The 24,684-nt window shown below is 46.0% G+C and overlaps 2 protein-coding genes across 2 annotated transcripts in view; one reads left to right on the top strand and one right to left on the bottom strand.

The window, feature by feature from the left end:
- The window catches only part of ZNF330 (zinc finger protein 330), a 75,978-nt gene extending 68,568 nt beyond the window's left edge, over positions 1 to 7,410 (bottom strand). The window contains exons 1-3 of the mRNA XM_068132780.2: positions 7,155 to 7,410; positions 6,908 to 7,039; positions 4,734 to 4,753 (exon numbers count right to left, since the gene is read on the bottom strand). Coding sequence (XP_067988881.2) covers positions 4,734 to 4,753; positions 6,908 to 7,027 — 140 coding nt within the window. The 5' untranslated portion in view covers positions 7,028 to 7,039; positions 7,155 to 7,410. The remainder of the gene's footprint in view (positions 1 to 4,733; positions 4,754 to 6,907; positions 7,040 to 7,154) is intronic.
- NDUFC2 (NADH:ubiquinone oxidoreductase subunit C2) lies at positions 7,268 to 17,253 on the top strand. The gene is made up of 3 exons (XM_068132783.2): positions 7,268 to 7,499; positions 9,992 to 10,135; positions 16,997 to 17,253. The coding sequence occupies exons 1-3, from the start codon at positions 7,361 to 7,363 to the stop codon at positions 17,044 to 17,046; spliced, it is 333 nt and encodes a 110-aa protein (XP_067988884.2). The 5' UTR covers positions 7,268 to 7,360; the 3' UTR covers positions 17,047 to 17,253.
- Positions 17,254 to 24,684: the final 7,431 nt, after the last annotated feature.

The raw sequence follows: 24,684 nt of genomic DNA, 5'->3' as shown, positions 1-24,684 counted from the left end.
CCTCGAGCGTCATTACAGCTCGAAACATGCTAAACTGGACGAGTTGAAAGGACAAATGCGCTTGGATAAAGTTAACGTTCTTCGGCGGAGTTTTGGTGCTCAACAAGCAGTCTTCATAAGACCACAATCTGACCGAGACAACACTACGCATGCTAGTTTTGTGGTGAGTGAGCTAATCGCTAAGAAGCTGATGCCGCATTCAGAAGGAGAATTTGTGAAGGAGTGCCTTGTTGCCGCTGCGGAGCTGCTCGCACCGGACAAAGTAAAATTGTTCCAAAGTGTCAGTTTGTCTCGAAGAACTGTCTCAGATCGGATTACTGACATGGCACAAGATATTGAGAAAACACTGAAGGACACCGCAAGAGATTTCCAGTTTTTCTCTCTGGCCTGCGATGAGACAACGGACATAACAAACACCGCCCAACTAGCCATTTTTGTGCGTGGGATTACAGCTGAGTTTGATACGAGGGAGGAGTTGCTGTCTTTGCAAGCCATGCATGGCACCACCAAAGGTGAGGATTTGTTTGAGCAAGTTGTTTTGGCTATGAACAAATTCGAACTGCAGTTTGACAAGTTAAGTGGCCTGGCCACGGATGGAGCACCAGCCATGGTTGGCGCACAAAAGGGATTGACTGCATTGTTAAAAAAAGAAATTAGTCGTCTCAGTCTCGATCCAAGTGAGTTCGTTGTATGCCACTGTATCATACACCAAGAGAATCTGTGTGCACAGTCCCTGAAGCTCAACAATGTGGTGACAACTATCGTTTCCACCATAAACGTCATCAAAAGCAGAGGGCTGAACAGCCGCCAGTTCAAGGAGCTACTGAGTGAACTAGAGTCAGAGTACGGAGATCTGGTTTACCACTGTGAGGTGCGGTGGCTGAGTCGCGGAAATATGCTCACACAGTTTTACTCACTGAGAGAAGAAGTGAAACAGTTCATGGAGATGAAGGGGAAACCTGTCATGGAACTCAGTGATAGCAAGTGGCTGTGTGATTTGGGCTTCATGGTGGACATTACCAAGTACCTGTCAGAGCTGAACGTTAAGCTCCAAGGTCCCAACCAGCTTCTCAGCTCTCTGCAATCACATGTGAAATCATTTGAAGCTAAACTAAAGCTGTGGCAAGTGCAACTGGAAAGGGGAAACACTATCCACTTTCCCACTCTGCAAGAACAAAAGCCTGCTGTGACATCTGAATATGCTGCTGAGTGTGCAAAACTCCTCCAGGCATTTGGAGAGAGGTTCCAGGACATGAAAAGTAAACAAAGGGAACTGAACATATTTGCCACGCCGTTTAATGTGGAACCAGCTGATGTGCCTGACAACCTACAACACAAAATCATTGAGCTGCAAAGCAATGACGAGCTCAAAGCTAGGTACAACAACCTCCCTTTGCTCGAGTTCTACAAACTGTATGTACGTGCTGAGGATTTTCCCATTCTGAGGAGACATGCACTGAAGTTTGCATCACTGTTTGGGACGACCTACAGCTGTGAGCAGTTCTTTTCAAAACTGACTCTTGCAAAGACTCGGTTCCGCTCAAGACTGACTGACCCAAACCTGCAAAACCAGCTGCGAGTAGCATCATCATCACTACCACCTGACACCAAATGCCTCGCCAAAGAGAAACAGTTCCAGCCATCGCATTAGGTGAGTCCGATATATGTATTCAATAATTTAGCATGGCCCTCGAAGGATGTTCTAAAAATCGAAATGGCCCTTGACAGGAAAAAGGTTCCCCACCCCTGGCATAGAGGCTGACATTTGTTTCTGCCAGTGGGTAATAATAAATGTATTATGGAGGGGGGGGGGGGGGGGGGTGGAGGGTCATATGATATAATTATTTAATTAATAATCATGACTGATTCTGCAACTGGACCAGACTCTGATTCTGCAACTGGACCTGACGGCACCAGCCCACGGGTCCTAAAATCCTGTTCTTCCGCTCTTTCACTCCCTCTCTCTGTTCTCTTCACCCTCTCTTTTGCTCAAGGTCAATTGCCATCTGCTTGGAAATCAGCCAACATCACCGCTTTGCACAAAAAGGTGCAAAAACAGATCCTAGCAACTACAGACCAATCAGCCTTCTCCCAATTATTATCAGCAAAGTCATGGAATCCATCATTGCTTCGGATATGAAATCTTTCCTCTTCTCCAATGGCTTGATCTCTGATCATCAATTTGGTTTCAGACCAGGTCACTCTACTCTGGACATGCTGCTTCTGCTGTCTCAACAATGGATGGAGGTCCTCAATGCCAAACAGGAAATTAGAGCTGTCTCCATCGACATATCACGTGCCTTCGATACGGCCTGGCACCCTGCTCTGCTCACCAAACTCTCCTCCTTTGGTATCCATGGAAATCTCCACGCATGGCTGGCGGACTTCCTCTCTCGTCGTAGTCAACGTGTGGCCCTGAATGGGTTTCTCTCATCTCCTCTTCCTGTTCAGGCTGGAGTTCCCCAAGGCAGTGTTCTGGGCCCAGTGCTTTTTCTGGTCTTCATCAATGATCTCTCTGACTCTCTTGAAAATCCTCTCTCTCTTTGCTGATGACTCCACTCTCTGCCGCTCCATTCCTCATCCTCAGATCGGCAGTCTGCAGCCTCCTCACTCTCTGCATACCTGGACAAAATCACAGACTGGGCAAACAAGTGGAACATGTCTTTCAATCCTGACAAATCTCACACTCTTACGATGTCTCTCCGAAAAGACCGACTGGACAACCCTCCCATCTACTTTCTGAATAATCCTCTCCAAGAAGTTCTGTCACTCAAGCTTTTGGGTCTCACTATCTGCCATGATCTTTCCTGGGAAAACCACATTTCCAAGCTGGCCTCCAAAACCAGTCGCCGACTGGGCATCCTCCGTCGTGCGAAGTCCTTCCTTGGCACACCTGAGCTCCTCACCACATACAAGGCTTTCATCCGCAGCTCAATGGAATACTGCTCTCCCCTCTGGGCTGGTGCTCCTACCTCACACCTATCTCGTCTTCACGCTGTTGAAACCAAAGCGTTCAGAATCATTGGAATCTCCCGCGATGACGCTATCTCCAAGTGCCTTTCACTTACTCACCGCAGGCAGGTTGGTGGTCTTTCCGTCTTCTACCGACTCCTCTCCGGCTCTGTCCCCCAAATATTCCTGCAAGTCGCACAAGATCTGCCTGCAACCCTCTTATGGTTAAACTGCCAAAATCAAGACTCTCTGCTCACCTTCACTCCTCTTTTCTCCCGCCTCTGGAACAAACTCCCTCACTCTCTTCAATCCCACTCCTCCCTCCAGGTCTTTAAAATGGCTGTTCACCACCATCTCTTATCTTCCCCAATCCAAAACCTTGATCTTTTCTACCCCCCGCTAATTTCACCCCAAATCCACTTTTTGAGGTGACTTTTGTCTTCTTTCCTGGAAGTCCTTGGTGTCCTTGCGTTTTATACCTATCCTGCCTCCCCCCAGGCCCTCTCCCTCCCACACATCTCCCGATGTCCCTGCTCTCAAATGTTGTGTTTGTGTGCTTCCTCCCCTTCTCTCCCCATCTTGTCGACCGCTCCCCTTTTTATATAATTTGTTTGCTTGTTTGTTTGATTTGTTTATTTGATAAATGTTAGCTCTTTCACGAGCCTCGACTCTGTATACAAAAAAAAGAAGAAAAAAAAAAGTGATTAAAAGGTCGAAATCCGAAACTAGCTGCATATCTGTTTTCATTGACTGGACACAGTTTCCATCGTCACTTTGCTCCATATTCAGAACTATATTTTTTAGTATTCTAGTTATTTTATATGCTGGTGCAGTATTTTCCATGCAGATAATTACATATTCTATCTCATTACAGAAGATGCTAAGCATCCCAAAAATCTCTTCCAGCTACAGATTTTATGCACATTCTTTACAAATGATGGTCGGGATGTCGGTGACTAAACCCTCACTGGTTTTACTAGTGGGGAGGGTGGTGACTGTGACACCCTGTCAGGGCTAAAAACAACACCTGACAAAGGACGGATGAGCTCCCTTCAGGAGCCAATGGTCATCCAATACAGAGATCGTTTATCCTAACAAACACCCAATCAGGGTAAGAAAATTTATTTTTCCACTTCGCCTAGTTACACAAAGTTCAAATTGGCCAAGGAAAGACCTTGCACGACGGCGAATTCCCAGTCGGAAGCTGACTTTGGAGATCATCTTGGAAATATGGTCTGCCCAAAAAAGATCATGGCTGAGGGTGAGGCCCAAACGTTTGATCGACTTAACCCCTTTCAGTGGTTTGTTTAGGACCTAAACAAACCACCGAAAGGTTAGGAGGTTGATGGAAGGGTTTGCCAGATGGTCCTATTGGAGATTGGGTGAGCGTGTGGGATTTGTTTGGGGTTGAAATACATATTCCCAGTTTTGGAACAGCTCCTGATTCCATCAAGGATCGAGACTGTTCAATCACACGCTTTCTTTCAGAGCTTGAGCAAGCGGCGCACCACCATTTAATGTCATCCCTCACATCTCTACATAATCTAAACCGTCATTAACTCTAACCAACCAAACCATCTTACTTAAAGGTTACATGTTCCTCCCCTTATCTCTCTGCTTTCCTTTGTTATAACCACCTGTGGCTCTACTGATCACACTACCAGCAAGTAGCCATTTTGCCCTTTATTACCTCACACTTACATGAGCTGAGATTTTGCATCCAAAAAAAAGAAAAGAAAACAAGCTAAGAACAATAAACACGTTGAAAACGTTTTTCTCACCTTTGGCATTTTTCGCATTCCTAAAAAAAACCAAAAAAAAACATTAGTCACAGATATAATTCAAGAATATGATTTTCGCTGTGGAAAAGCAAGCAAATTATTCCAGCATTTCCCAAAATTGGGATTCCAGTTATAATTATGATAAGCGGATATCTCTGGCAGGTAGCCAATGCACTACATATAAAATATATATATATAGGATGTCAGTCGGGATATATATATATATATATATATATATATATATATATATATATATATATATATATATATCTCTCTGGCAAGATAGTCGAGAGGTAGCACACCGCTTTTGAGCTTTAAGGGGGGGTGGTGGGAAGCAGGGATGTTAAAGGAGGAAAGGGGGATGGGAGGAAGGGTGTTAAAGGGGGAAAGGGGGAGAGGGAGGGGGAGTAGGGTTTGGGGAGGGAGTAGGTTTAGTGGGGGGGGGGGGGGGGGGAGGAGTAGGGTTAGTGGGGGGGGGGGGAGTAGGGTTAGTGGGGGGGGGGGGAGTAGGGTTAGTGGGGGGGGGGGAGTAGGGTTAGTGGGGGGGGGAGTAGGGTTAGTGGGGGGGGGGGAGTAGGGTTAGTGGGGGGGGGGGGAGTAGGGTTAGTGGGGGGGGGAGTAGGGTTAGTTGGGGGGGGGGGGGAGTAGGTTTAGGGGGAGTAGGGTTATGGGGGGGGTAGGGTTACGGAGGGGTAGGGTTACGGAGGGGTAGGGTTGCGGGGGGGGGGGGGGGGGGGGGTAGGGTTACGGGGGGGTAGGGTTGCGGGGGGGGGGGGTAGGGTTACGGGGGGGGGGGGGTAGGGTTATGGGGGGAGTAGGGTTACGGGGGGAGTAGGGTTGCGGGGGGGGGGGGGGGATAGGGTTACGGGGGGGTAGGGTTGCGGGGGGGGGGGGGGGTAGGGTTGCGGGGGGGGTAGGGTTACGGGGGGAGTAGGGTTACGGGGGGGGGGGGGGGGTAGGGTCACGGGGGGGGTAGGGTCACGGGGGGGGGTAGGGTCACGGGGGGCACGGGGGGTAGGGTCACGGGGGGGTAGGGTCACGGGGGGGCACGGGGGGTAGGGTCACGGGGGGGGGGGGTAGGGTCACGGGGGGTGGGGGGTAGGGGGTAGGGATACGGGGGGTAGGGATACGGGGGGGTAGGGGGTAGGGATACGGGGGGGGTAGGGATACGGGGGGGTAGGGATACGGGGGGGGTAGGGATACGGGGGGGTAGGGTCACGGGGGGGGGGGGGGGTAGGGTCACGGGGGTTACGGGGGGGGGGGGGGTTACGGGGGGGGTGTCACGGGGGGTGGGGTCACGGGGGGGTGGGGTCACGGGGGGGGTGGGGTCACGGGGGGGGGGTAGGGTCACGGGGGGGGGTAGGGTCACGGGGGGGGGGGTAGGGTCACGGGGGGGGGGGTAGGGTCACGGGGGGGTAGGGTCACGGGGGGGGGGGGGTAGGGTCACGGGGGGGGGGTAGGGTCACGGGGGGGGGGTAGGGTCACGGGGGGTGGTAGGGTCACGGGGGGGTAGGGTCACGGGGGGGTAGGGTCACGGGGGGGTAGGGTCACGGGGGGGGGGGGGGTAGGGTCATGGGGGGGTAGGGTCACGGGGGGGGTAGGGTCACAGGGGGGTAGGGTCACAGGGGGGTAGGGTCACGGTGGGGGGGGGTAGGGTCACGGGGGGGTAGGGTCACGGGGGGGTTAGGGTCACGGGGGGGTTAGGGTCACGGGGGGGTAGGGTCACGGGGGGGTAGGGTCACGGGGGGGTAGGGTCACGGGGGGCACGGGGGGTAGGGTCACGGGGGGCACGGGGGGTAGGGTCACGGGGGGGTAGGGTCACGGGGGGGCACGGGGGGTAGGGTCACGGGGGGGGTAGGGTCACGGGGGGGGTAGGGTAGGGGGTAGGGATACGGGGGGTAGGGATACGGGGGGGTAGGGGGTAGGGATACGGGGGGGGGTAGGGATACGGGGGGGTAGGGATACGGGGGGGGTAGGGATACGGGGGGGTAGGGTTACGGGGGGGTAGGGTTACGGGGGGGTAGGGTTACGGGGGGGGTAGGGTTACGGGGGGGTAGGGTTACGGGGGGTAGGGTTGGGGAGGAGAGGTGGAGAGGGAAGGTGGAGGGAAGAGGCCTGAAAAATATGACAAGATGTCTATGAAAACACAAGGGAAGCCGATTTCATTCGCTCACCATGATCACATTGCAGGGATGCTTAGCTACATCCACTTGATCCCGACCCAAACGTTGTAGCTTCTGCCGCTCTTTTCTGCTTTCTGCTTTCTTACGCGACCCCGTCTTTTTCTTCGGCATTTTGAAAATACTCTGACGAAAAATAACCAACACGTCACATTGAAAGTAAACCAAAACTCGACACCAAATGCTGCTTACTCAAAGGCAAAATTAAAAGAGCGTATAAAATATTGTTAGAATCCCTCACCTTTAGCCTATCACCTTCAAAATAAAGGAAAGAGCATGCGACAGAAACACCACCCAGCGCTCGCAGTGCCGAGCTCTATGATTGGTTCACGGGTAGTAAGCGAGCTTCCAATTGGCTCGTAACTTTCTTGACACGCGCTGGCTGTCTGTGGTGCATTGGAGTGAATCGTCGAAACAGGATTATAATTAAATTGTATAGTATACAAAATGGTTTGGTTGTCAGACGAGGCTAGTGATTTACATCCACCCAATCTGGTGAATTTTAATAGTTTCTGGTTGGGGATCGTGTTCTGGGGCGCTGCAATCGTACAGAACGTTGTTGTTCGCAGACCGGCGTTTAAATCAGGTACGAATCCAGCACGATGTTGATTTTGCAATATGAAGCACCACGATGTGTCGTTTTAAATATTTTTTCAGTGTGGTTCTTATCTGTTTCTAAATCATGACTAAACATTGGGATTCGATTAATGCAGAGGTTGAACTTGACCTCTACACGGATACGACATGTTTAATGCTTCCCAGATGTCTGTTTGCCATCTGGAACATGGCACAAACTTTGAGGAATTGGTGTGTGTGTGTGTGTGTGTGTGTGTGTGTGTGTGTGTGTGTGTGTGTGTGTGTGTGTGTGTGTGTGTGTGTGTGTGTGTGTCCGTCCAGTGTGTGTCAGTGTGTGTGTGTCAGTGTGTGTGTGTCAGAGTGTGTCTGTCAGTCAGTCATAGTCACGGGAAGGTAGAGTGGAGACGCAAATTCTCTCCTTAAATGTAAAACTGCTGGACGAAATAATTTGAGAAGTGCTGCTTGTACTCTGAGTATGTTAATGTATGGGAACGTTATATTTATAAGTTGAGATGGCCACTTCCAACTAAGTTCCACCCTCCCCCACCCCTTGCTACACCTGTAGGGATTGGGTGTTTCTAGTTTATTTTATTTAACATTCCCTACCATGTCAGCCAAAAATAAACCATTGTATGAAAGGTTCCAATCATGTAATGGAATGCACTGTAAAACACGTGTTTGGCATGGTGATAAATAACTTTTTAAGGGGGGTGGTGGGAAGAGGGGATGTTGAAGGGGGAAAGGGGGAGGGGAGGAAGGGTGTTAAAGGGGGGAGGGGGAGAGAGAGGGGGGGAGGGGTGGGGAGGAGAGGTAGGGAGGAGGGTTAGGGGGGAGAGGTGGGGAGGAGAGGTGGGGAGGAGAGGTAGGGGGGAAAGGGAGAGGTCGGGAGGAGAGGTAGGGGGGAGAGGGGGTAGGGGGTTAGTAATTTATCACCACATTAATTTTTTGATTGAATTTTGTTGTTTTCGCCGTACCTCTCAGAAACACTTAGAAACTGTGTATTTATACTTTAAATGTAATTTCTATTTTGGCTTGGGCTTTATTAATTTTGCAAATTTTTGGGAGTGAGTGGAAACGTCATGGACACTTCAAGGTCATTTTATACTCGTGACTTGTATTGTAGTCGTACCTAATATTAAGCCTGGTGTTGGCTTAACTGGTAAGTTGGCCGGCTTAATATCTTAGTCTTGAGTTTGAGCTCCTGTTGCGCCTTAAATATCAGCAGGTGGGTTGGCTCAGCCTGTCACCCCTCTGAGGTCGTCAAAATGAGTACCAACTTACTGGAAACGGGGCACTGCATCAGCGGCACAGCCACACTCATAGCAACGATGCAAAAAGCAGCCACAGGATGCATACGAAGTAATAATAAGTGCCGACTATTGATTTTCGTGGATACTTGGTCATTTTATACTCGTCCCTTGTATTGTAGGGCCGAATGCCGGTTTTCATGGATACTTGCTCATCTAATACTCATTCCCTGTATTGCAGGGCCGAATGTTGATTTTTCATGGATACTTGCTCATCTAATACTCATTCCCTGTATTGTAGGGCCGAATGTTGATTTTTCATGGATACTTGCTCATCTAATACTCATTCCCTGTATTGTAGGGCCGAATGTTGATTTTTCATGGATACTTGCTCATCTAATACTCATTCCCTGTATTGCAGGGCCGAATGTTGATTTTTCATGGATACTTGCTCATCTAATACTCATTCCCTGTATTGCAGGGCCGAATGTTGATTTTTCATGGATACTTGCTCATCTAATACTCATTCCCTGTATTGCAGGGCCGAATGTTGATTTTCATGGATACTTGCTCATCTAATACTCATTCCCTGTATTGTAGGGCCGAATGTTGATTTTTCATGGATACTTGCTCATCTAATACTCATTCCCTGTATTGCAGGGCCGAATGTTGATTTTTCATGGATACTTGCTCATCTAATACTCATTCCCTGTATTGTAGGGCCGAATGTTGATTTTTCATGGATACTTGCTCATCTAATACTCATTCCCTGTATTGTAGGGCCGAATGTTGATTTTCATGGATACTTGCTCATCTAATACTCATTCCCTGTATTGTTGGGCCGAATGTTGATTTTCATGGATACTTGCTCATCTAATACTCATTTCCTGTATTGTATGGCCGAATATTGATTTTTATGGATACTTGGTCATTTTATACTCATGACTTGTATGGATACTAATTCCTTGTATTCTATGGCCTATTGTTGGTTTTTGGGATACTTGGTCATCCTATTTCCCTAGTATCTCATTAAACGGCCTATTTTACTCCAACCGCTCAGAATCCGAGCCACAACCTGCTCCTTGACGTGGGGTGTGGTTACCATCTTTTTGTGCGGTTATCCGACTGCTACATGTGGATGGTTGCAACCCCTGAGCATGTAACTGTATCAAGGCAGTTTTATAGTTGTTTTTATTATTGCATAAGAGTACTTGTGGTGCTTTTACAGTTTTCACTCTTGCCTGTGCTGTTTTAGGTATTCACAAACAGGCGCTGCTCTTTACGGTTGGATATGTGTCTGGGTATCACCTGTCAAAGCGGGAAAACTTCATCAATGCCACATTGGCACGAGATGCAAAGGAGTATGTGGCGAGACATCCTGAAGATTTTCCAAAGCCAAGTAAATCTAAGGGCCTAGTTTCATTGTCTGCATGCGTGCTATTTTTGATACTTGTATTTGAATTTGACTTGATGAAGTTACCTTTTGCTTATTTTTATTTAGTCAAAAGCAGGTTTCTGCAAAACTAAGACGATGCTCATGATTTAATAGCTGTTGCTGGCATTATTGTCATAAAGTGCCAATCCACACGGCCATCTCACAACTTGTTGAAGAAACACAATCATAGTTCATATCCACATCTAACATCATGGATATCTCCTTTTACCTTTTTACCTGAGATGGTTTAAAAGGTTCTTTTTTTTGCCAGAACGTGACATCACTTCTGCTTTGGGATCCGATGACGTCAATGCCAAAGTTCTCAAATATTACTCTCCTGAACTGCAGCCTCTATTTCCCTGCCATATTTAACGGGCCCTTTCTCGCTTGGCCACCTCCCATCCTCCCTGAATACATGGAAAAAATACATCACCCTTGTATTCAATAAGAGGAGGGGGGGGGGGGCAATACCAATCTTAATTAAGAGACTGGTTTCTAAATTGAAGCAAGGTAATGAAGGCAATAATTGATGCTTACATAGTCGTTTCTTCTTCTTTTATATTGAGCCCTGGACACTACACCTTAGATATGCTCGTTGTGCTAACAGCAATGGGTGGATACTAAACCTAAAAAAGGTCAGCACAGTCTCATTGGATACCTGTCAAGTATTCAATACCTTCTGACACTCATCCCAGATCATGAAACCTTGTCAAGAGCACCCAGGGTCCTCTCCTTGATTAAGTGGTGGTTTTCTCCATGCTCTCATTGGCATTGCGTTGCACTAGATGGCATTCATTTACTGCTCCTTGATTCGAGCTTTCCTCCAAGAATGATTCCTTGGGACTTATCACATTCATCGTTTACATTAATTGACTCCTTGGCGTTTTTGGAAATCCCAGTTTATCACTTTGCAGGTAATTCAACTAACAGATTATTTTTAATTCAACGCTGGTCCATTAATTTCATCAACAAACTGATTCCTTTTTTCATCAAATCTAAGAAATATGAAGAAAAGAAGGAGCTTCTTAACTTTTACAAATGCCGCTTCTTTCAAAATAGAGATCTCTCGAGCCATCCTCTGTATAAGGTGGACCGCTCTTGTAAAATGGACAAAGAACACGTTTTGCATAAATGGTAGAAAACGTTAGTCTTCTTTTGTGAGCCTCACCATACTCATTTATTATGTACCAGCCGAAGAAACGAAGATTGTTAATTTTTCTGAATAATACAATAATTATAAAATGTATATTTTGATCTGATTACTCTATAGGTAAACCAGTCTCGGTAGTGTAATAAATCGTAAGAACGTCTGCTGTGAGGTCGGAGATTTAAACTCCAGCCGAGTCGTACCAAAGGCTTTAAAAATGGTACGTGTTCCTTCCTTGCTGGATGATCAGCATTTAAAGAATAATAGACAAAAATTCTGGGAAGGCAATGGCAAACCACCCAGTGCAATCCTTGGCCAAGAAAATGTTTTGGCAGCACGTTGCTCTGTAAAAGAGTCTGATGCTCATCAACATCAACAAACTTTATAGGTTGATTGGATTAGGTCTTTATTTGTATTTTATTTTTTAATTTTGACTTGGTAACTGCTTCATGCACCAGATGTGCTTTTAGTCCTTGAGCCAACCGGCCATATTTTGAAGTGAATGCTCCGGCGGGGGGAGTAATTCTCATTATGATTTTCCATTAGACCAATGTCTCAAGTGTCAGAAAAGGTGTGATGGACATCTGAGAACGGTAGCTTAGTGCCCGGATGGACGCCATCTTTGAAACCACCCAGCTCGAAAATGCCCATTTGGTGGGGTACATTGTTGCACGTGTATCTGGACTTCTATACTAGCTATCGATGTGCGGTTGACGACTAAATATACGTCCGATGTGTACCGTCTAAATAAAAAATAATATGAAGCATTTTGTTTTAGATTAATTATTATAAAAATCAATTATCGAAAAAAAATCATATATTTTTCAATATTTTATTATTAGACTTGTACTTTTTTTAGTGAAACAACACTGGTATGATTTTCCAAATTATGCATTGTGCTACACCGTTTATCTGTCTATAAAAATAACTCAAAAACTAAAACATATCATCCACCACGAGTTTACACAAAAAATATATGAAAAGGCATGCACTTTCCACAAACCGAAACTATGTCAGTTGGAATTTCCCGCCGATAATCAACCCACAGAACCCAGTGCCGAAAGTGACGTCAGTCTATTCTATATCTATATTCTATATTCTATATCTCAGTCTGAGATTTGTTGCGGTGACCTGATTAATTTCTGAGGGGGGGGGGGGGGGGGGGGGGGTGGGTGGCTTAAGAACTAAAAGTGAACATGTTAGATGGCGCCACATACAACTCTATAGAGTTGTATTGTGGCGCCATCTAACATGTTCACTGACTTGGATGAGTATGTCTATGTAAGCTGGCGAGCTTTTCGGATATCGGAGTAATCTAACGTCAGTCTTTTTGTTCTTTCAGCTGAGATGGCCGGTGTCGAGGCGAAACGGGCGAAGATTGAACCTGAGTCCGGAACGTGCATCCTGTGCAGCAAGAAGTCGCCACTCTCTGAACTAAGCAAGGCAGCGGGCAACAGTTCTTGGAAGACATTGTGTGACGCAGCCGCAGTTAGAAACTTTTATCCAATTCTAAAGCTAGTCCAAGAAGGCGCAGTTGAACTTCCTAATATTCCAATATTATACCATAGGGCTTGTAGATCAGACTTCACTCACAAAAACCACCTAGCTACTTTGACCAATGCAGCTAGAAGTTCTTCAGTTGATACTGGCGATGCGGTGCGATGGCGATCATCACGGGAAGAGACAGGATCAACTTCAACGGTCTACGATGATAAATGCATTTTTTGCCAGCGTGCTTCAAAATTCATAAAAGGCAGTCGTACCCGTGAAACAGTTGTCTTGGCTGTTGAACTTCGAGCAGATAAGACAATAAGAGATGCTGCGACAGCTCGCAATGATGAGAGAGGTTTGGCATTGACTACACGAGATATGGTTGCAGCTGAGACTCACTACCACTTCTCCTGCTATAGAAACTACACACGGCCCCAAAAACCTCAAGTAGAAACTGACATTGAAGATAATATCGAGAAAAAAGAAATGATACGATGTATATTCAATTTCATTCGCACTGACTTGTTCTTGAACCCGAGGATTGTTCCAATAGTTGATGTTGCAACAGATATCCTGTCTTCAGATACATTTTCAGTTGATGTTCGTGACTCCATCAAGAAGAATCTGCAGCGCACATTACAAAGAGAGTTTGGAGAATCGCTCATCTTCTTCAATGTGAAACACCGTGTATACTTGATGCCCGATAATCTGACAAAGCGAGAGATTGCTGCAGAGTGCGTAAACCTGAAAGCAGAAGTGAAAGCATTTGAACGAACGGACGGTGAAAGTAACATTGTGCGTGCAGCTACTTCACTGCGACACCAGATCAAAGATGCTCATTACAATGAACGTTGGCCGCCTCAGCCAGCAGAACTCACTTCAGATTACGTGAAGATACCAGATTCTCTTCGTGTATTTCTGCATACTTTGATTTGCGGGAGTGGGGGTAGCTCTGCGCGTGCCGACACACTGGTATGGTCGATGGCTCAAGATATCATCAATGCTGTACCATCAGAACCGGTAAAAATGTACCATCAGAACATCGAAGCATGTCCTACTTCCGTGGGTCATGAAAACGCTCACCGGTAATACAGAGGTCATCAGAATATTGAATCGACTCGGGCACGGATGTTCGTACACAGTTCTGGAAGAAATCGAGACAGCGCTATGCATAGACAAATTAGCAAGTGTGGAGAAAGATACAGTACCACTTCCGTCACATGTGCACCCTTCGGTCCCGACTGTATTAGCATTCGATAACATCGACAGGCTAGAGGAATCGCTGAGTGGTGGCGGAACATCGCATCGCGTCAACGGTATCATCGTCCAACCGAAGTCGCAGTCGTGTTTGCCGCCCCAACCTCCATCGGCAGTATCCAAAGCAGATAAGAAGCGATCTATCCCGTCATCCAGCGATTTAGTTCCAATATACGGCGGTGGGAAACGAGAGGGCCCACCTGCAATCAAGCCTGCAGATCTTTCTGACACTCTTGCAGGCGCAACATCCCTTGCGCAGCGCCGAAATCACGTATGGATTATGACTCGCATGCTGGAACCATGCGACCAGACAATCAGTTCGTGGACTGGTTTCAACATCATGACTAGAGATCGTGTTCAGGTGACGGAAGATGTATTGGCTACCTGCCGACTATAAACGCGCCTGCCACAGATATGGCAACAGTGCAAGAAATCCTCAGAGAAGCTCTGAACATCATGTCATCACTTCAGCTTGAGCGTATACCGGTGGTGCTAGACCAGGCACTATTTGCTAAGGCGACCAAAATAGCATGGAAAGATGTCGATCGATATGGGAGAATCGTGCTCATGATGGGGAACTTCCATACCATCTGTAACTTCATGTCGAGCATTGGGAAAATGTTTGGAGATGCAGGCCTTCGGGATGTAGCTGTTGAGTCAGGAGTAATCGCTGAAGGTTCCATCAACAGGGTTCTGGAAGGCAAGCAATACAACCGTGCTGTGCGACTCCACAAGTTGATGTACGAGGCACTAATGCGCATCATTTGGAAGGGCTTCCAGGTGTGGATAGAAAGCAATCATCCTGACAAGGAACCCCAGATTCGAAGCACTGACCTCAAAATTCGCAGCATCAAGGAGGATGTTTGCCACGAGACTCTCGCTGCTGCTCTCGATGATGATTCATGTGTACAGAGCTTTGACATGTTCGCGAAATACCTACATTTTCTGCGAACCAAACATGGAGACCTGGCTCGCTTCTGGATGATGTATATTGATATGGTAGAGACCCTGCTGGGGTTGATTCGTGCGGATAGAGAAGGCGACTGGATGCTTCACTTGGCTTGTGTCAGAAGAGTGATCCCTTGGTGTTTCGCAATGAACAAGGTGAACTATGCTAGATATCTACCAGTGTACTATGCACAGATGACGCAACTCCACGAAACATGCCCCGAGTTGTACAGGCATTTCAATCAAGGCTACTTCTCCGTACAGCTTAGACCAGGGAATCCATTTGCCAGAATCGCTGTTGATCAGACAACAGAAGAAACAGTAAACAAAGATACGCAAACAGCTGGAGGAACACGAGGTTTTAGTCTTCGACAAGGGGCTGTGTCACGATACTATCTAACTGCAGAAAATCGGGCTACTGCACTGAGGCAACTACGAGAAACTATCCTTGTGAATGGCAGCGACACATCTCACGCCAAGCACCCTGACTTGTCTACTTCTCGCATCAAACGTGATGAGTCTGGCGTCACAGCTATCTGTGATCTACTGGAAAATGACTGGACCAATCCATTCGCCGATGATCCGTCATGTCTTCTCAGTATATCTACCGGGGCGGCTGCGAGGGAGGACGTTTCTAATGACCTACTCAACACCCTGCAAAAGGGGGAAGCGGCGTATCAAAGCTTCCAGAAACGTCTTGAAGAGGGAACAGGCTTTCATGACACATTGAACAAGCTAAACTTGAAGACCTTTGGTAGATCAAGCAGAAAGTTGTGAAGGGCACAAACAAGGAGATCGTCCTGAGAGCTGACAGACAACTGTTTGCCACCATGATACTCATCGCCAAGACAAGGAACCTCGACATGCAACTTGTCCTTTGTCACCCACTAGGGCCGTTACCATGGATGATGCTATCGTGGCTCAGGATGCCAATGACTCTGATGGTGACTCTGATGATTAACTTTGTGTGCACTGTATATTGTATAGCATATGTTGTTCTCTATTATAATGCAGGCCAAATTGCCTGAAAATCTTTATAGACAGATAAACGGTTTAGCAAAATGTATAATTTGGAAGATCATACCGGTGTTATTTGACTAAAACATGACATGTTCAATGATACCTCCGCTTGCTTATTAGGAATATACATCGTATGGTGTTAAAATCAGCTCCATACGTCTTTCCAAACTCTAGTAATGAATAATTAATATAATTGGCGGCCATTTTGAAATCCAAGATGGCCACCAAAGTGCAGATTTCCTATGTAACAATTTCCGCCTGCTTATTAGATATCGTATGGTGTTAAAATCCTCTCCGTACGACATTCCTAACTTGCGTTATCGTCAGAATAGATAATGCCAGCGGCGGCCTAAGTCATTTTATGCCTCTTTACATTTATTTGTTGTAAACTCGTGGTGGATGATATGTTTTAGTTTTTGAGTTATTTTTATAGACAGATAAACGGTGTAGCACAATGCATAATTTGGAAAATCATACCAGTGTTGTTTCACTAAAAAAAGTACAAGTCTAATAATAAAATATTGAAAAATATATGATTTTTTTTCGATAATTGATTTTTATAATAATTAATCTAAAACAAAATGCTTCATATTATTTTTTATTTAGACGGTACACATCGGACGTATATTTAGTCGTCAACCGCACATCGATAGCTAGTATAGAAGTCCAGATACACGTGCAACAATGTACCCCACCAAATGGGCATTTTCGAGCTGGGTGGTTTCAAAGATGGCGTCCATCCGGGCACTAAGCTACCGTTCTCAGATGTCCATCACACCTTTTCTGACACTTGAGACATTGGTCTAATGGAAAATCATAATGAGAATTACTCCCCCCGCCGGAGCATTACTTTTGGTCTGGCTCAAGGACTATTTTATTCTTGGTTAGTTTGTGTAAACTTGCACAGTTGTAACTATTTCACGTAATTGTGGGTTCACTGACATTTAAATTTTCCCTTTCAGTGTCGAGGACATTTGCAGAGCAACTGGAAGGATACAACCAGATTCGTTAAAAGAAGATATTATGGCATATGATATGCAGCAAAGTTATTCTCAAGATTTTCTGCAAATTGATACTTTGCGTACATTTGGATTTGTGAAGGGGTTAACAAGTATATTTCGAATGTTCATGATGATCACACAAGTACGTTTTGTTTTAAATTGTCGATAGGTTAGCATTGTTAACCCTTGTTTGCCCAAATAAACAACATAAGTATTTGGTTTGTGTTCACGTTTCTTTCACACAGGAATTATATATTTTTGATACAAAATATCGGCCCATGGACGAATAAGATGATAGAGGGTGGAAGGCAACCCACTGAGAGCCGGGCAGTGAGATAACGTGGACTCGACAAGCAAGGGGACGACCGAAGAGAAGAGAAGAGAAGAGGAAAGGAAACCTTGTAATCTGCAGGTAGATGGAGAGAGTGAGCAGAGCATTAAAGGTGGTTAAAAAAGGTCACAGGTAGAGAAGGAGCATGAGCGGAGATGCCAGCTTGCAGCACCAAGGGAAAGAGTATGATTGTGCATATGGAGGAAGGCAGTTTACAAGTGAGAGAAAAAGAGGGGAAAGAAGTGGAGAGGAGTAGTGAGCTTGGATTTGTGGGATGTCACAAGATGGGGTTATAAGGAAACGTGTAAACTGGAATGACTGGGGAGGGACAGAGGAATGATAGAGCTAAGGGAGAAATACTAGAAGTAAAGTATCATTAGGTGCTTTGTTTAAAAAAACAAAATCGCACCCGTGTCTAAAGGGCAGTATGTGTGCAATCCATGTGAGTGAGAGGACTTCCAGATGCTGACAACTTTAGAATTTCCCTTTAGAACCCTTTAGAATTTAGGATGTAAGGAAGGACATTGTGATATATTGAAGCAGCTTCTCCGCTTAAAAACGAAATACCCTCGCCAAGGGAGAGGGTATTGCATTTGGGTCCATTTGTTTGTTTTGTTTGTGTGACTATTGTCCACACAGAATGTGTTGGCCACAAACACCACCTAGTGGTAGCCAGTAGTACACGTTCTCTCTTTCTCAAAAGAGTATTTATAAAGTACTGTATGTACAATTATAATGTGAGTATGTCAATAAAGTATCTACAATTAGAATATAAGTAACTCTATAAAGTCACACAAGATAAGTCGAGGGGAGGATTTGCAATCTTTGATTGCTCATGCTAATTTTTAATTGTTTTTGAAATGAGAAAACACCGCAATTAATTGTTTTAATAGAAATAACAAAGGGCAAGGCTCAGGTGAGACGTTTTGACCAGTCTTGGTCTTCATGAGAGACTAAAGGCGCAAATTGACGCAAGCCCGTGTTAAATAGACTTCCATGAGAGAGGGGAATTGTGCCATTCGCAATCGACATTTTTAGCTCAACTGACTCTAGTCCGGTGAGCTTATGCGATCTAGCAGTGTCCGTGGGTCAGTCAGTGAGTGAGTGAGTCTGTAAACACTTCAGTCATCACTTCAACTACACACACATTTTCGACGAAACTAGGACACAAGCCTCATATCTGATGCCTGACCAAGATGTATTGACTGCATCAAAATCTCTGCTCATTTAGGGGTCTATGGGGGTGAGGGGGAGGGTTTGACCCCCCCCCCCCCCCCCCCAAAAAAAAATAGGTATTGGCCCTCTTCTCGGAAACTACACACACAATTTCAATGAAACTTGATCACAACCTTCATCGCCCATGACGTACCAAAGTTTGTTCACGGCATTAAAAATATCAGGGTTTGTGGGGGGTTTGAGTGACTTGCTCCTGACCCAGGTGAGCTTCCATGGTCCTATTTTATGACATTGCATTGTGGGGTATGTTGCATAGCTGGATGAAAATGTGAAGTCAATATATGGACGTGTTGGGGGGGATTTGGGTACATTTTACTTCTATTTTGTAAAATATATCCTGTTTTGAGTTTCCATTTTTTTCTTCTATCTATAATGCCAGTAATCTCTGTGTGTCTGTCTGTGTGTCTGTGTGTTTGTCTGTGACCGCTGTTTCTCGACAACCACGGGTCCGATATACTTGAAACTTGCCAGGTATATTGCTGGGGACCCGAGGATGTGCCTTTTCAAGGTTTGTAATTAATCGGACAAGTACCTACCGAGCTATGTCCAAAAAACGCTTCAACCAATCAGAGAGCAGCGAGCTATCACGTGTGCCGAACCGTTAATGCAATGCAAGCGTTAATGCGTTAATGCAAGGCTTTTCTTTTTTTCCCTCTTCTCTTTCTACTTTTCCTTGCGATTAAATTGCAAACAGCCAAAATACGTTGGCGCTAATTGAATAATTGGCCATTAACACTAAAATAATCGTAACTGCGATATGCCAACTTCCGGACAGTGCAGCCTTCCATGTTGTTGTTGTTTGCAGCAGCTGTTTGCAGCAAGGCAAGGCTTTTCTTTTTTTCCCTCTTCTCTTTCTACTTTTCCTTGCGATTAAATTGCAAAAAGCCAAAATACGTTGGCGATAATTGAATAAATGGGCATTAATAGATAGATAGATAGATATGCGATATGCGAACTTCCGGACAGTGTGCGCGTTACGAGCTGACCGCCATTACGGTACGTAATTCGATTTCTTATGCGCATTATTTCTCCCAATTCAGTCAGAGCGAAGGGCGGAAGCGAAGAGCGTTGTTATTTTTTGTTTACGGGCGTACGGGCGGGGTAGAGCGTACGGGTAGCGTTTTTTTTTTTTTTTGGCAAGGAACGGGCACCCACGTACGGGCAATGCCCTAGTTTTAATAATCCATGCAAAGGAGACTGGTGTCTTTTTCTGCTGATTCCTCATTTTCCTGATCACAGGTATTAATGGTTCCAGAATCTCAACTGTGTGCTCTCAATTCAGTCCATATCAATTTTGGGTGCCATGCTTCGAGAACTCACCTCCTTTGTTTGTTTAGGTCACTGTCCAGAAATTCTGTGAATGACTGAACTTCAGATGTCCAGTCAACACCATGAGACATGCTGTCACATAATGCTCAATTGAATGCCTCAGTCTAACTTCCTTTTCGTGCTCCTTAATTCTATCGACGAGTTTCCAGCCACCCATGCACCCATGCACCCATGCACCTTTATCACTAAAATAGATCATCTCTGCTATAGACCGATCCGACGAAGGGTTCAATGGACGGGCGCCCTCTATAGACGCCGCCATAGCTGGGGGGGCGTCAGCTTCATTCGGCTTGTAGTCCATGGGCTGGACCCCAGATTATAGCCAATCGGTACCAACCAGAGGTACCAGATAAAAATACACTTTTATTAAAGCTTATTATCTGTCCTTTTCAAGTACTTTGCTGGACCACTATAGCTTGTAGCTTTTTTAGGCAAAATGCTGTCAAACAGACATACTGTCAATCAAGATTTGAAAGCAACGGCTTGAAGATGTGCGCTTGATAACACACTCTAATATCTCAAATAGGACGCAAAACATAACTTTACAAGTCACAAATTCATGTATTTATTACGCAATTAAGCATCATAAATCCATGTAAACAAGAAAATCCACAGTTTCACATGTCAAACAGAAAGCTGACTTGTAAACATCGCACCTGTACATGTACATGATCATCTACATTAAAAATCTTAATTGTTTGAGTGGCCAAGTTACACTTGTCAATGTATGTTCATAAGGCATTCAAATATACTTGTACAGAGTGTGGGTTTGATGTTTAGTCAATATCCTCATCATCATCAAGATCTTCAGCATCACTGGTATTCTGGTCTGAATCATCTTCATCAGCATCCATCAAGTTGGTACAGCCTTGAAGTTTGCACTCAATTGTGCACTTTCGTCTATTAGACAGACACTGGCAGTTTGGTAGCTGACAAACACGCCGGCATGTACAGGATATGAATACCATGATGACCTGTGGTGCAGGAGAGCCAGTCATCCACAGAACATCAAGTGTGCCATCCTCTCTTGCAGTCCATCCATGGTTGTCCTGGGGATCTGGTACATCTGGATCTGCTACTAGGCTACGTTGCCATATGGCACTTCGATAGTTGGCTCTCAAGGCATGTTGGTGAAGGCGGTCTTCACAGGGTGGTGTTTTTAAAAATGTTTTTATAGCGATGTTTTTGTGCTTAGCAGTTTTGACTTCTGCCATTTGTGCCTCGTCAGGCTGAAGTGGTGTGATTGCTGGAGGACTTCTTCTGTCGCCACAGTTGTAATTGGGTGACACAAAGGGTTTAGGAGGAATAGAGCGTCTTCTGTCCTGCATTCCTTCTCTGTTTGTGGGGAGCTGGGCTGTTAATACTTGTGGTTGCACAACAATCCCATTAACTCGATGTGATGTCCCTCCTCCACTGAGGGTTTCCTCCTGCCTGTCAATGTTGTTCTATGCTAACACAGTAGGAACCCCAGGATAGATATTTGATGGCAGCACAATATCATTTTCTGGTTGTGTTTGCAATTTCTGCAGACACAAAGCTGTGTCTATTTCCAACAATGTAGAATATGATATCCCATGACCTAGACGGTTCAGAATCTTTCTGATCTCGACATTACCAGTCAGTGATTTTTCTGTCCAAGGCAATGGTCCAATGTGCTTTGATGTCTTTACTTTGCCTGAAGTTGTTCCATATTTGAGATCTTGAGCGAATGACCACACCAATCACTGAACACGAGTTGTGCTACTTGAGCTCTTTGTTTCACCAGTTAACAATTTTGTTAGAAACGCTTTGAGTGATGATGGGATGTCCACATATTTGTCATCTAGTTCATTTGGGCAAGGTGGCCAAGGCTGTTCATTTTTGGCTTCCTTTATTTCATTCCGCAAATGTAAAGCTGCTTTAGAGAGCCATGCCTCAATATCCTGATCATGCTTTGAGTACATGTCAAGTTTCTCCTTCATGATCATATGTTCTGCTAATTTTTGGAAGGGGGCTCGGCATGGCGTCGTATAGGGTATGCGGTTGCTAACAAAATATGTTTGGTGCAGGTGGAAGTGGAAACCGCGTACCCCCAGGTGCCAGGTGCCTTCAGGGTGGCATGGCCGTGCGCCTACGGCGCCCGGCGATATCGCCGAAAACGGGGTTTGTATCGTGTGCCTTCAGGTGCCAGGTGTCCACAACCGCTCCACACGTATAGAGCAACACTTGAGAACGATTATCACGGACACTTTTCATGTACGATCGCGATGATAGTTGTGCTGGCGCAGACAGCTGGAGTTAAGTTTGGATCGGGACGCTCCCCATTAATGGTGGACGCAAGAGCGCCGCCTATCGGCGAGGGGGCCCGATCGTCCTTATCGAATCGGTCTATAGGGCCAGTAGGCTTCCTTGTCAATATGGAATTTTCGAAATGACGTATAAATGCCAACAAGGCCTTTTGCGCATGCGCTGTGTGCATTTTCAGTGACCTGTTCACCAGACACTTTATCAGATGTCTGTACTCCCCTTCATAAGGGCAAGTTTTAAAGGCCAATCTTTTTAAAGGCCAATCTTATAGTTAAGTGTGATGCCGATAAGGAAGAAGAAGAAGAAGCCATACTTCCAAATTCTTACACTTCCGGAATTGTTCGATTTATTTGCATTCAAATGTCTGGTAATTGTTTTATATTTATTTATGCGAATGTGTACTTATATATAACTGTCATTAATTTTAAAAGGCCTAGGCACTATGGAGCGATTTTTTTTTTTTTTTTTTTTTTTTTTTTTTTAACTCCAAAAAAACGAACTTTCCATTTTCAATTTTTTTTTTGGCCTAAAACACTCCCAGCACTCACTGATGAACCTCTGAAAGTTTGATGAAGATCCGTTCAGCCATATATATAATAATAGCGTAAGCACTCGACTTTGTTATCCCTTTTACGCCGCACCCAGTGACCGGATGCCCACGGCACTAATGGATTTACGATCTACGAACCGCGCTCTTTGTTTATCGGAGCGGTAAAAATATTTACGATCTACAGCCATACTCGAAAAATCGGAATTAACCGACGTTGGGGCCCAAAAGCATCCGATTAACTGCCGATACGACGCCATCGTATTGGCGTCTGCTGGGCGAAGGCGAAGCAAGCCGTCTGCTGATTGGACAGGCGAAGGCGAAAGCAAGCCGTCCACTGAGTGGACAATCCAGAGCATGCATTTGTGCCGGTGTCGGCGATCGTTGTTCATATAAGCACTCTTCATTCTCATCTTTCTTCCTAACTCTTACTCGGACAAGCAAATCCCTCTATGCCATCCATAATGGTACACTCTATCCATACACCACATCCTCCCTTCCGTGGATGTTCCACGGGTTTCGGCTAGTCTCTGAATAAAATGCGGACACACAGACAACTCGCGTTTATCTATCTATATATATATATATATATTGTTACAGACACGACTTTGATGTTATGGTGGGCCGAGCGGAATGGCCGCCGTGTCCGCACAAGTTACCCGATTATACTCGAACGTTGCCGAGTCGCGCTACGCTAAATCAATGAAGGAAAAGGACACAACGGCTGGGATTAAAATGACACGACACCAGGGATACGGTTCTCAAGACCTCCGGAGGAGGTTATATTAGGGCGGAAGGTCAGATTACAACGACAAGAGGGACAGCATAGAAAGGCAGGCACTTAGACACACTCTTATAATAGCCCCGACAGACGACAGATAAACAGGACAAAACTGACTCACACGGGGATTGATGGCAAGGAAAGGCGGGTTGGTCGATGGCTCAAGGTGCACTCTTGGCTCAGGGACAAATCGACCCGGTCCGGTCCAATAGATGCGGGGAGGTCGCTCAGCGCTCGGAGGTCGTGACTTGTCTTCTCAAGCTGGGGGCGCATCTGACGTCACGTCCGGTAAGTCGCTGCGTATATCCGGCGGGGAGTGACACGCCCTCGGCTCGTTAGCTCCGCCCCAGATGGAATCGGTCCGCCCTTCTTATTGGGTGCGGGGGGGGGGGTTACCAGGCTCCGCCCTTGACGAGGAGCTGACAGCCAGCCCCTTCGTGGTAACCCCGTCGGAGCGCATGGTCAATGGCGGCTAACCGAGCCGGTGTGAGGACGCACACTCCCCCGCGCCGCGCCGCCCCCATTCTCCTCTGTTGTTGTAGTTGTAGTTGTTTCATGGGGAAGATGGGAGGAGGTAGGGGAAGGTCCTAAACTCACTACTGGTGCCATACAATCACATTCTGGTGCAACGAAGAGTCAGAATTAATGGAAACGAGTCCTTAACTGACATAGACTAAGAATAACTAGCAAGATGTCCGAAAGTTGTCTACGTGAGATGCGGTGGACCTGGGCACGACATTTAATGGGGGAAAAAGGGGAAGGTCGGTTCTACAGAGTGTTATTTACAGGCAATGGGACTAGGGAATGGGGGATTGGGGATAGTTGGGGAGTATTGGGGAAATAGGGGAATATTTACAAGCGGATATGGAGGCCAAATGCCATATCCGCAACATTGCACCCTTCTCTACCCTCGGGGCGTCCCGACCCGATAAATTTTTACCTACTTTAGTGTGGCACGCAGATGTAGTTCCCTCTACTATTAACTCTACCCTGAGTGCGACAGTTTTACAGATGTTCACAAATGAGTAAATATGTCCCCCTGCGACGTTGCACCCTTCTCCTCACAGAAACACACCCACAGGATAACCGAATCCGGAAAGAATTCGCAAACTAAACATACAGCCGGTAGGGAGCATTAT

The sequence above is a fragment of the Myxine glutinosa genome, chromosome 12 (genome assembly GCF_964187855.1).
Source record: "Myxine glutinosa chromosome 12, kmMyxGlut1.1, whole genome shotgun sequence".
Classification (NCBI taxonomy): Eukaryota; Metazoa; Chordata; class Myxini; order Myxiniformes; family Myxinidae; genus Myxine; species Myxine glutinosa.
Note: the sequence above shows the minus strand (reverse complement) of the source record. Positions and strands in the feature narration are given on the sequence as shown.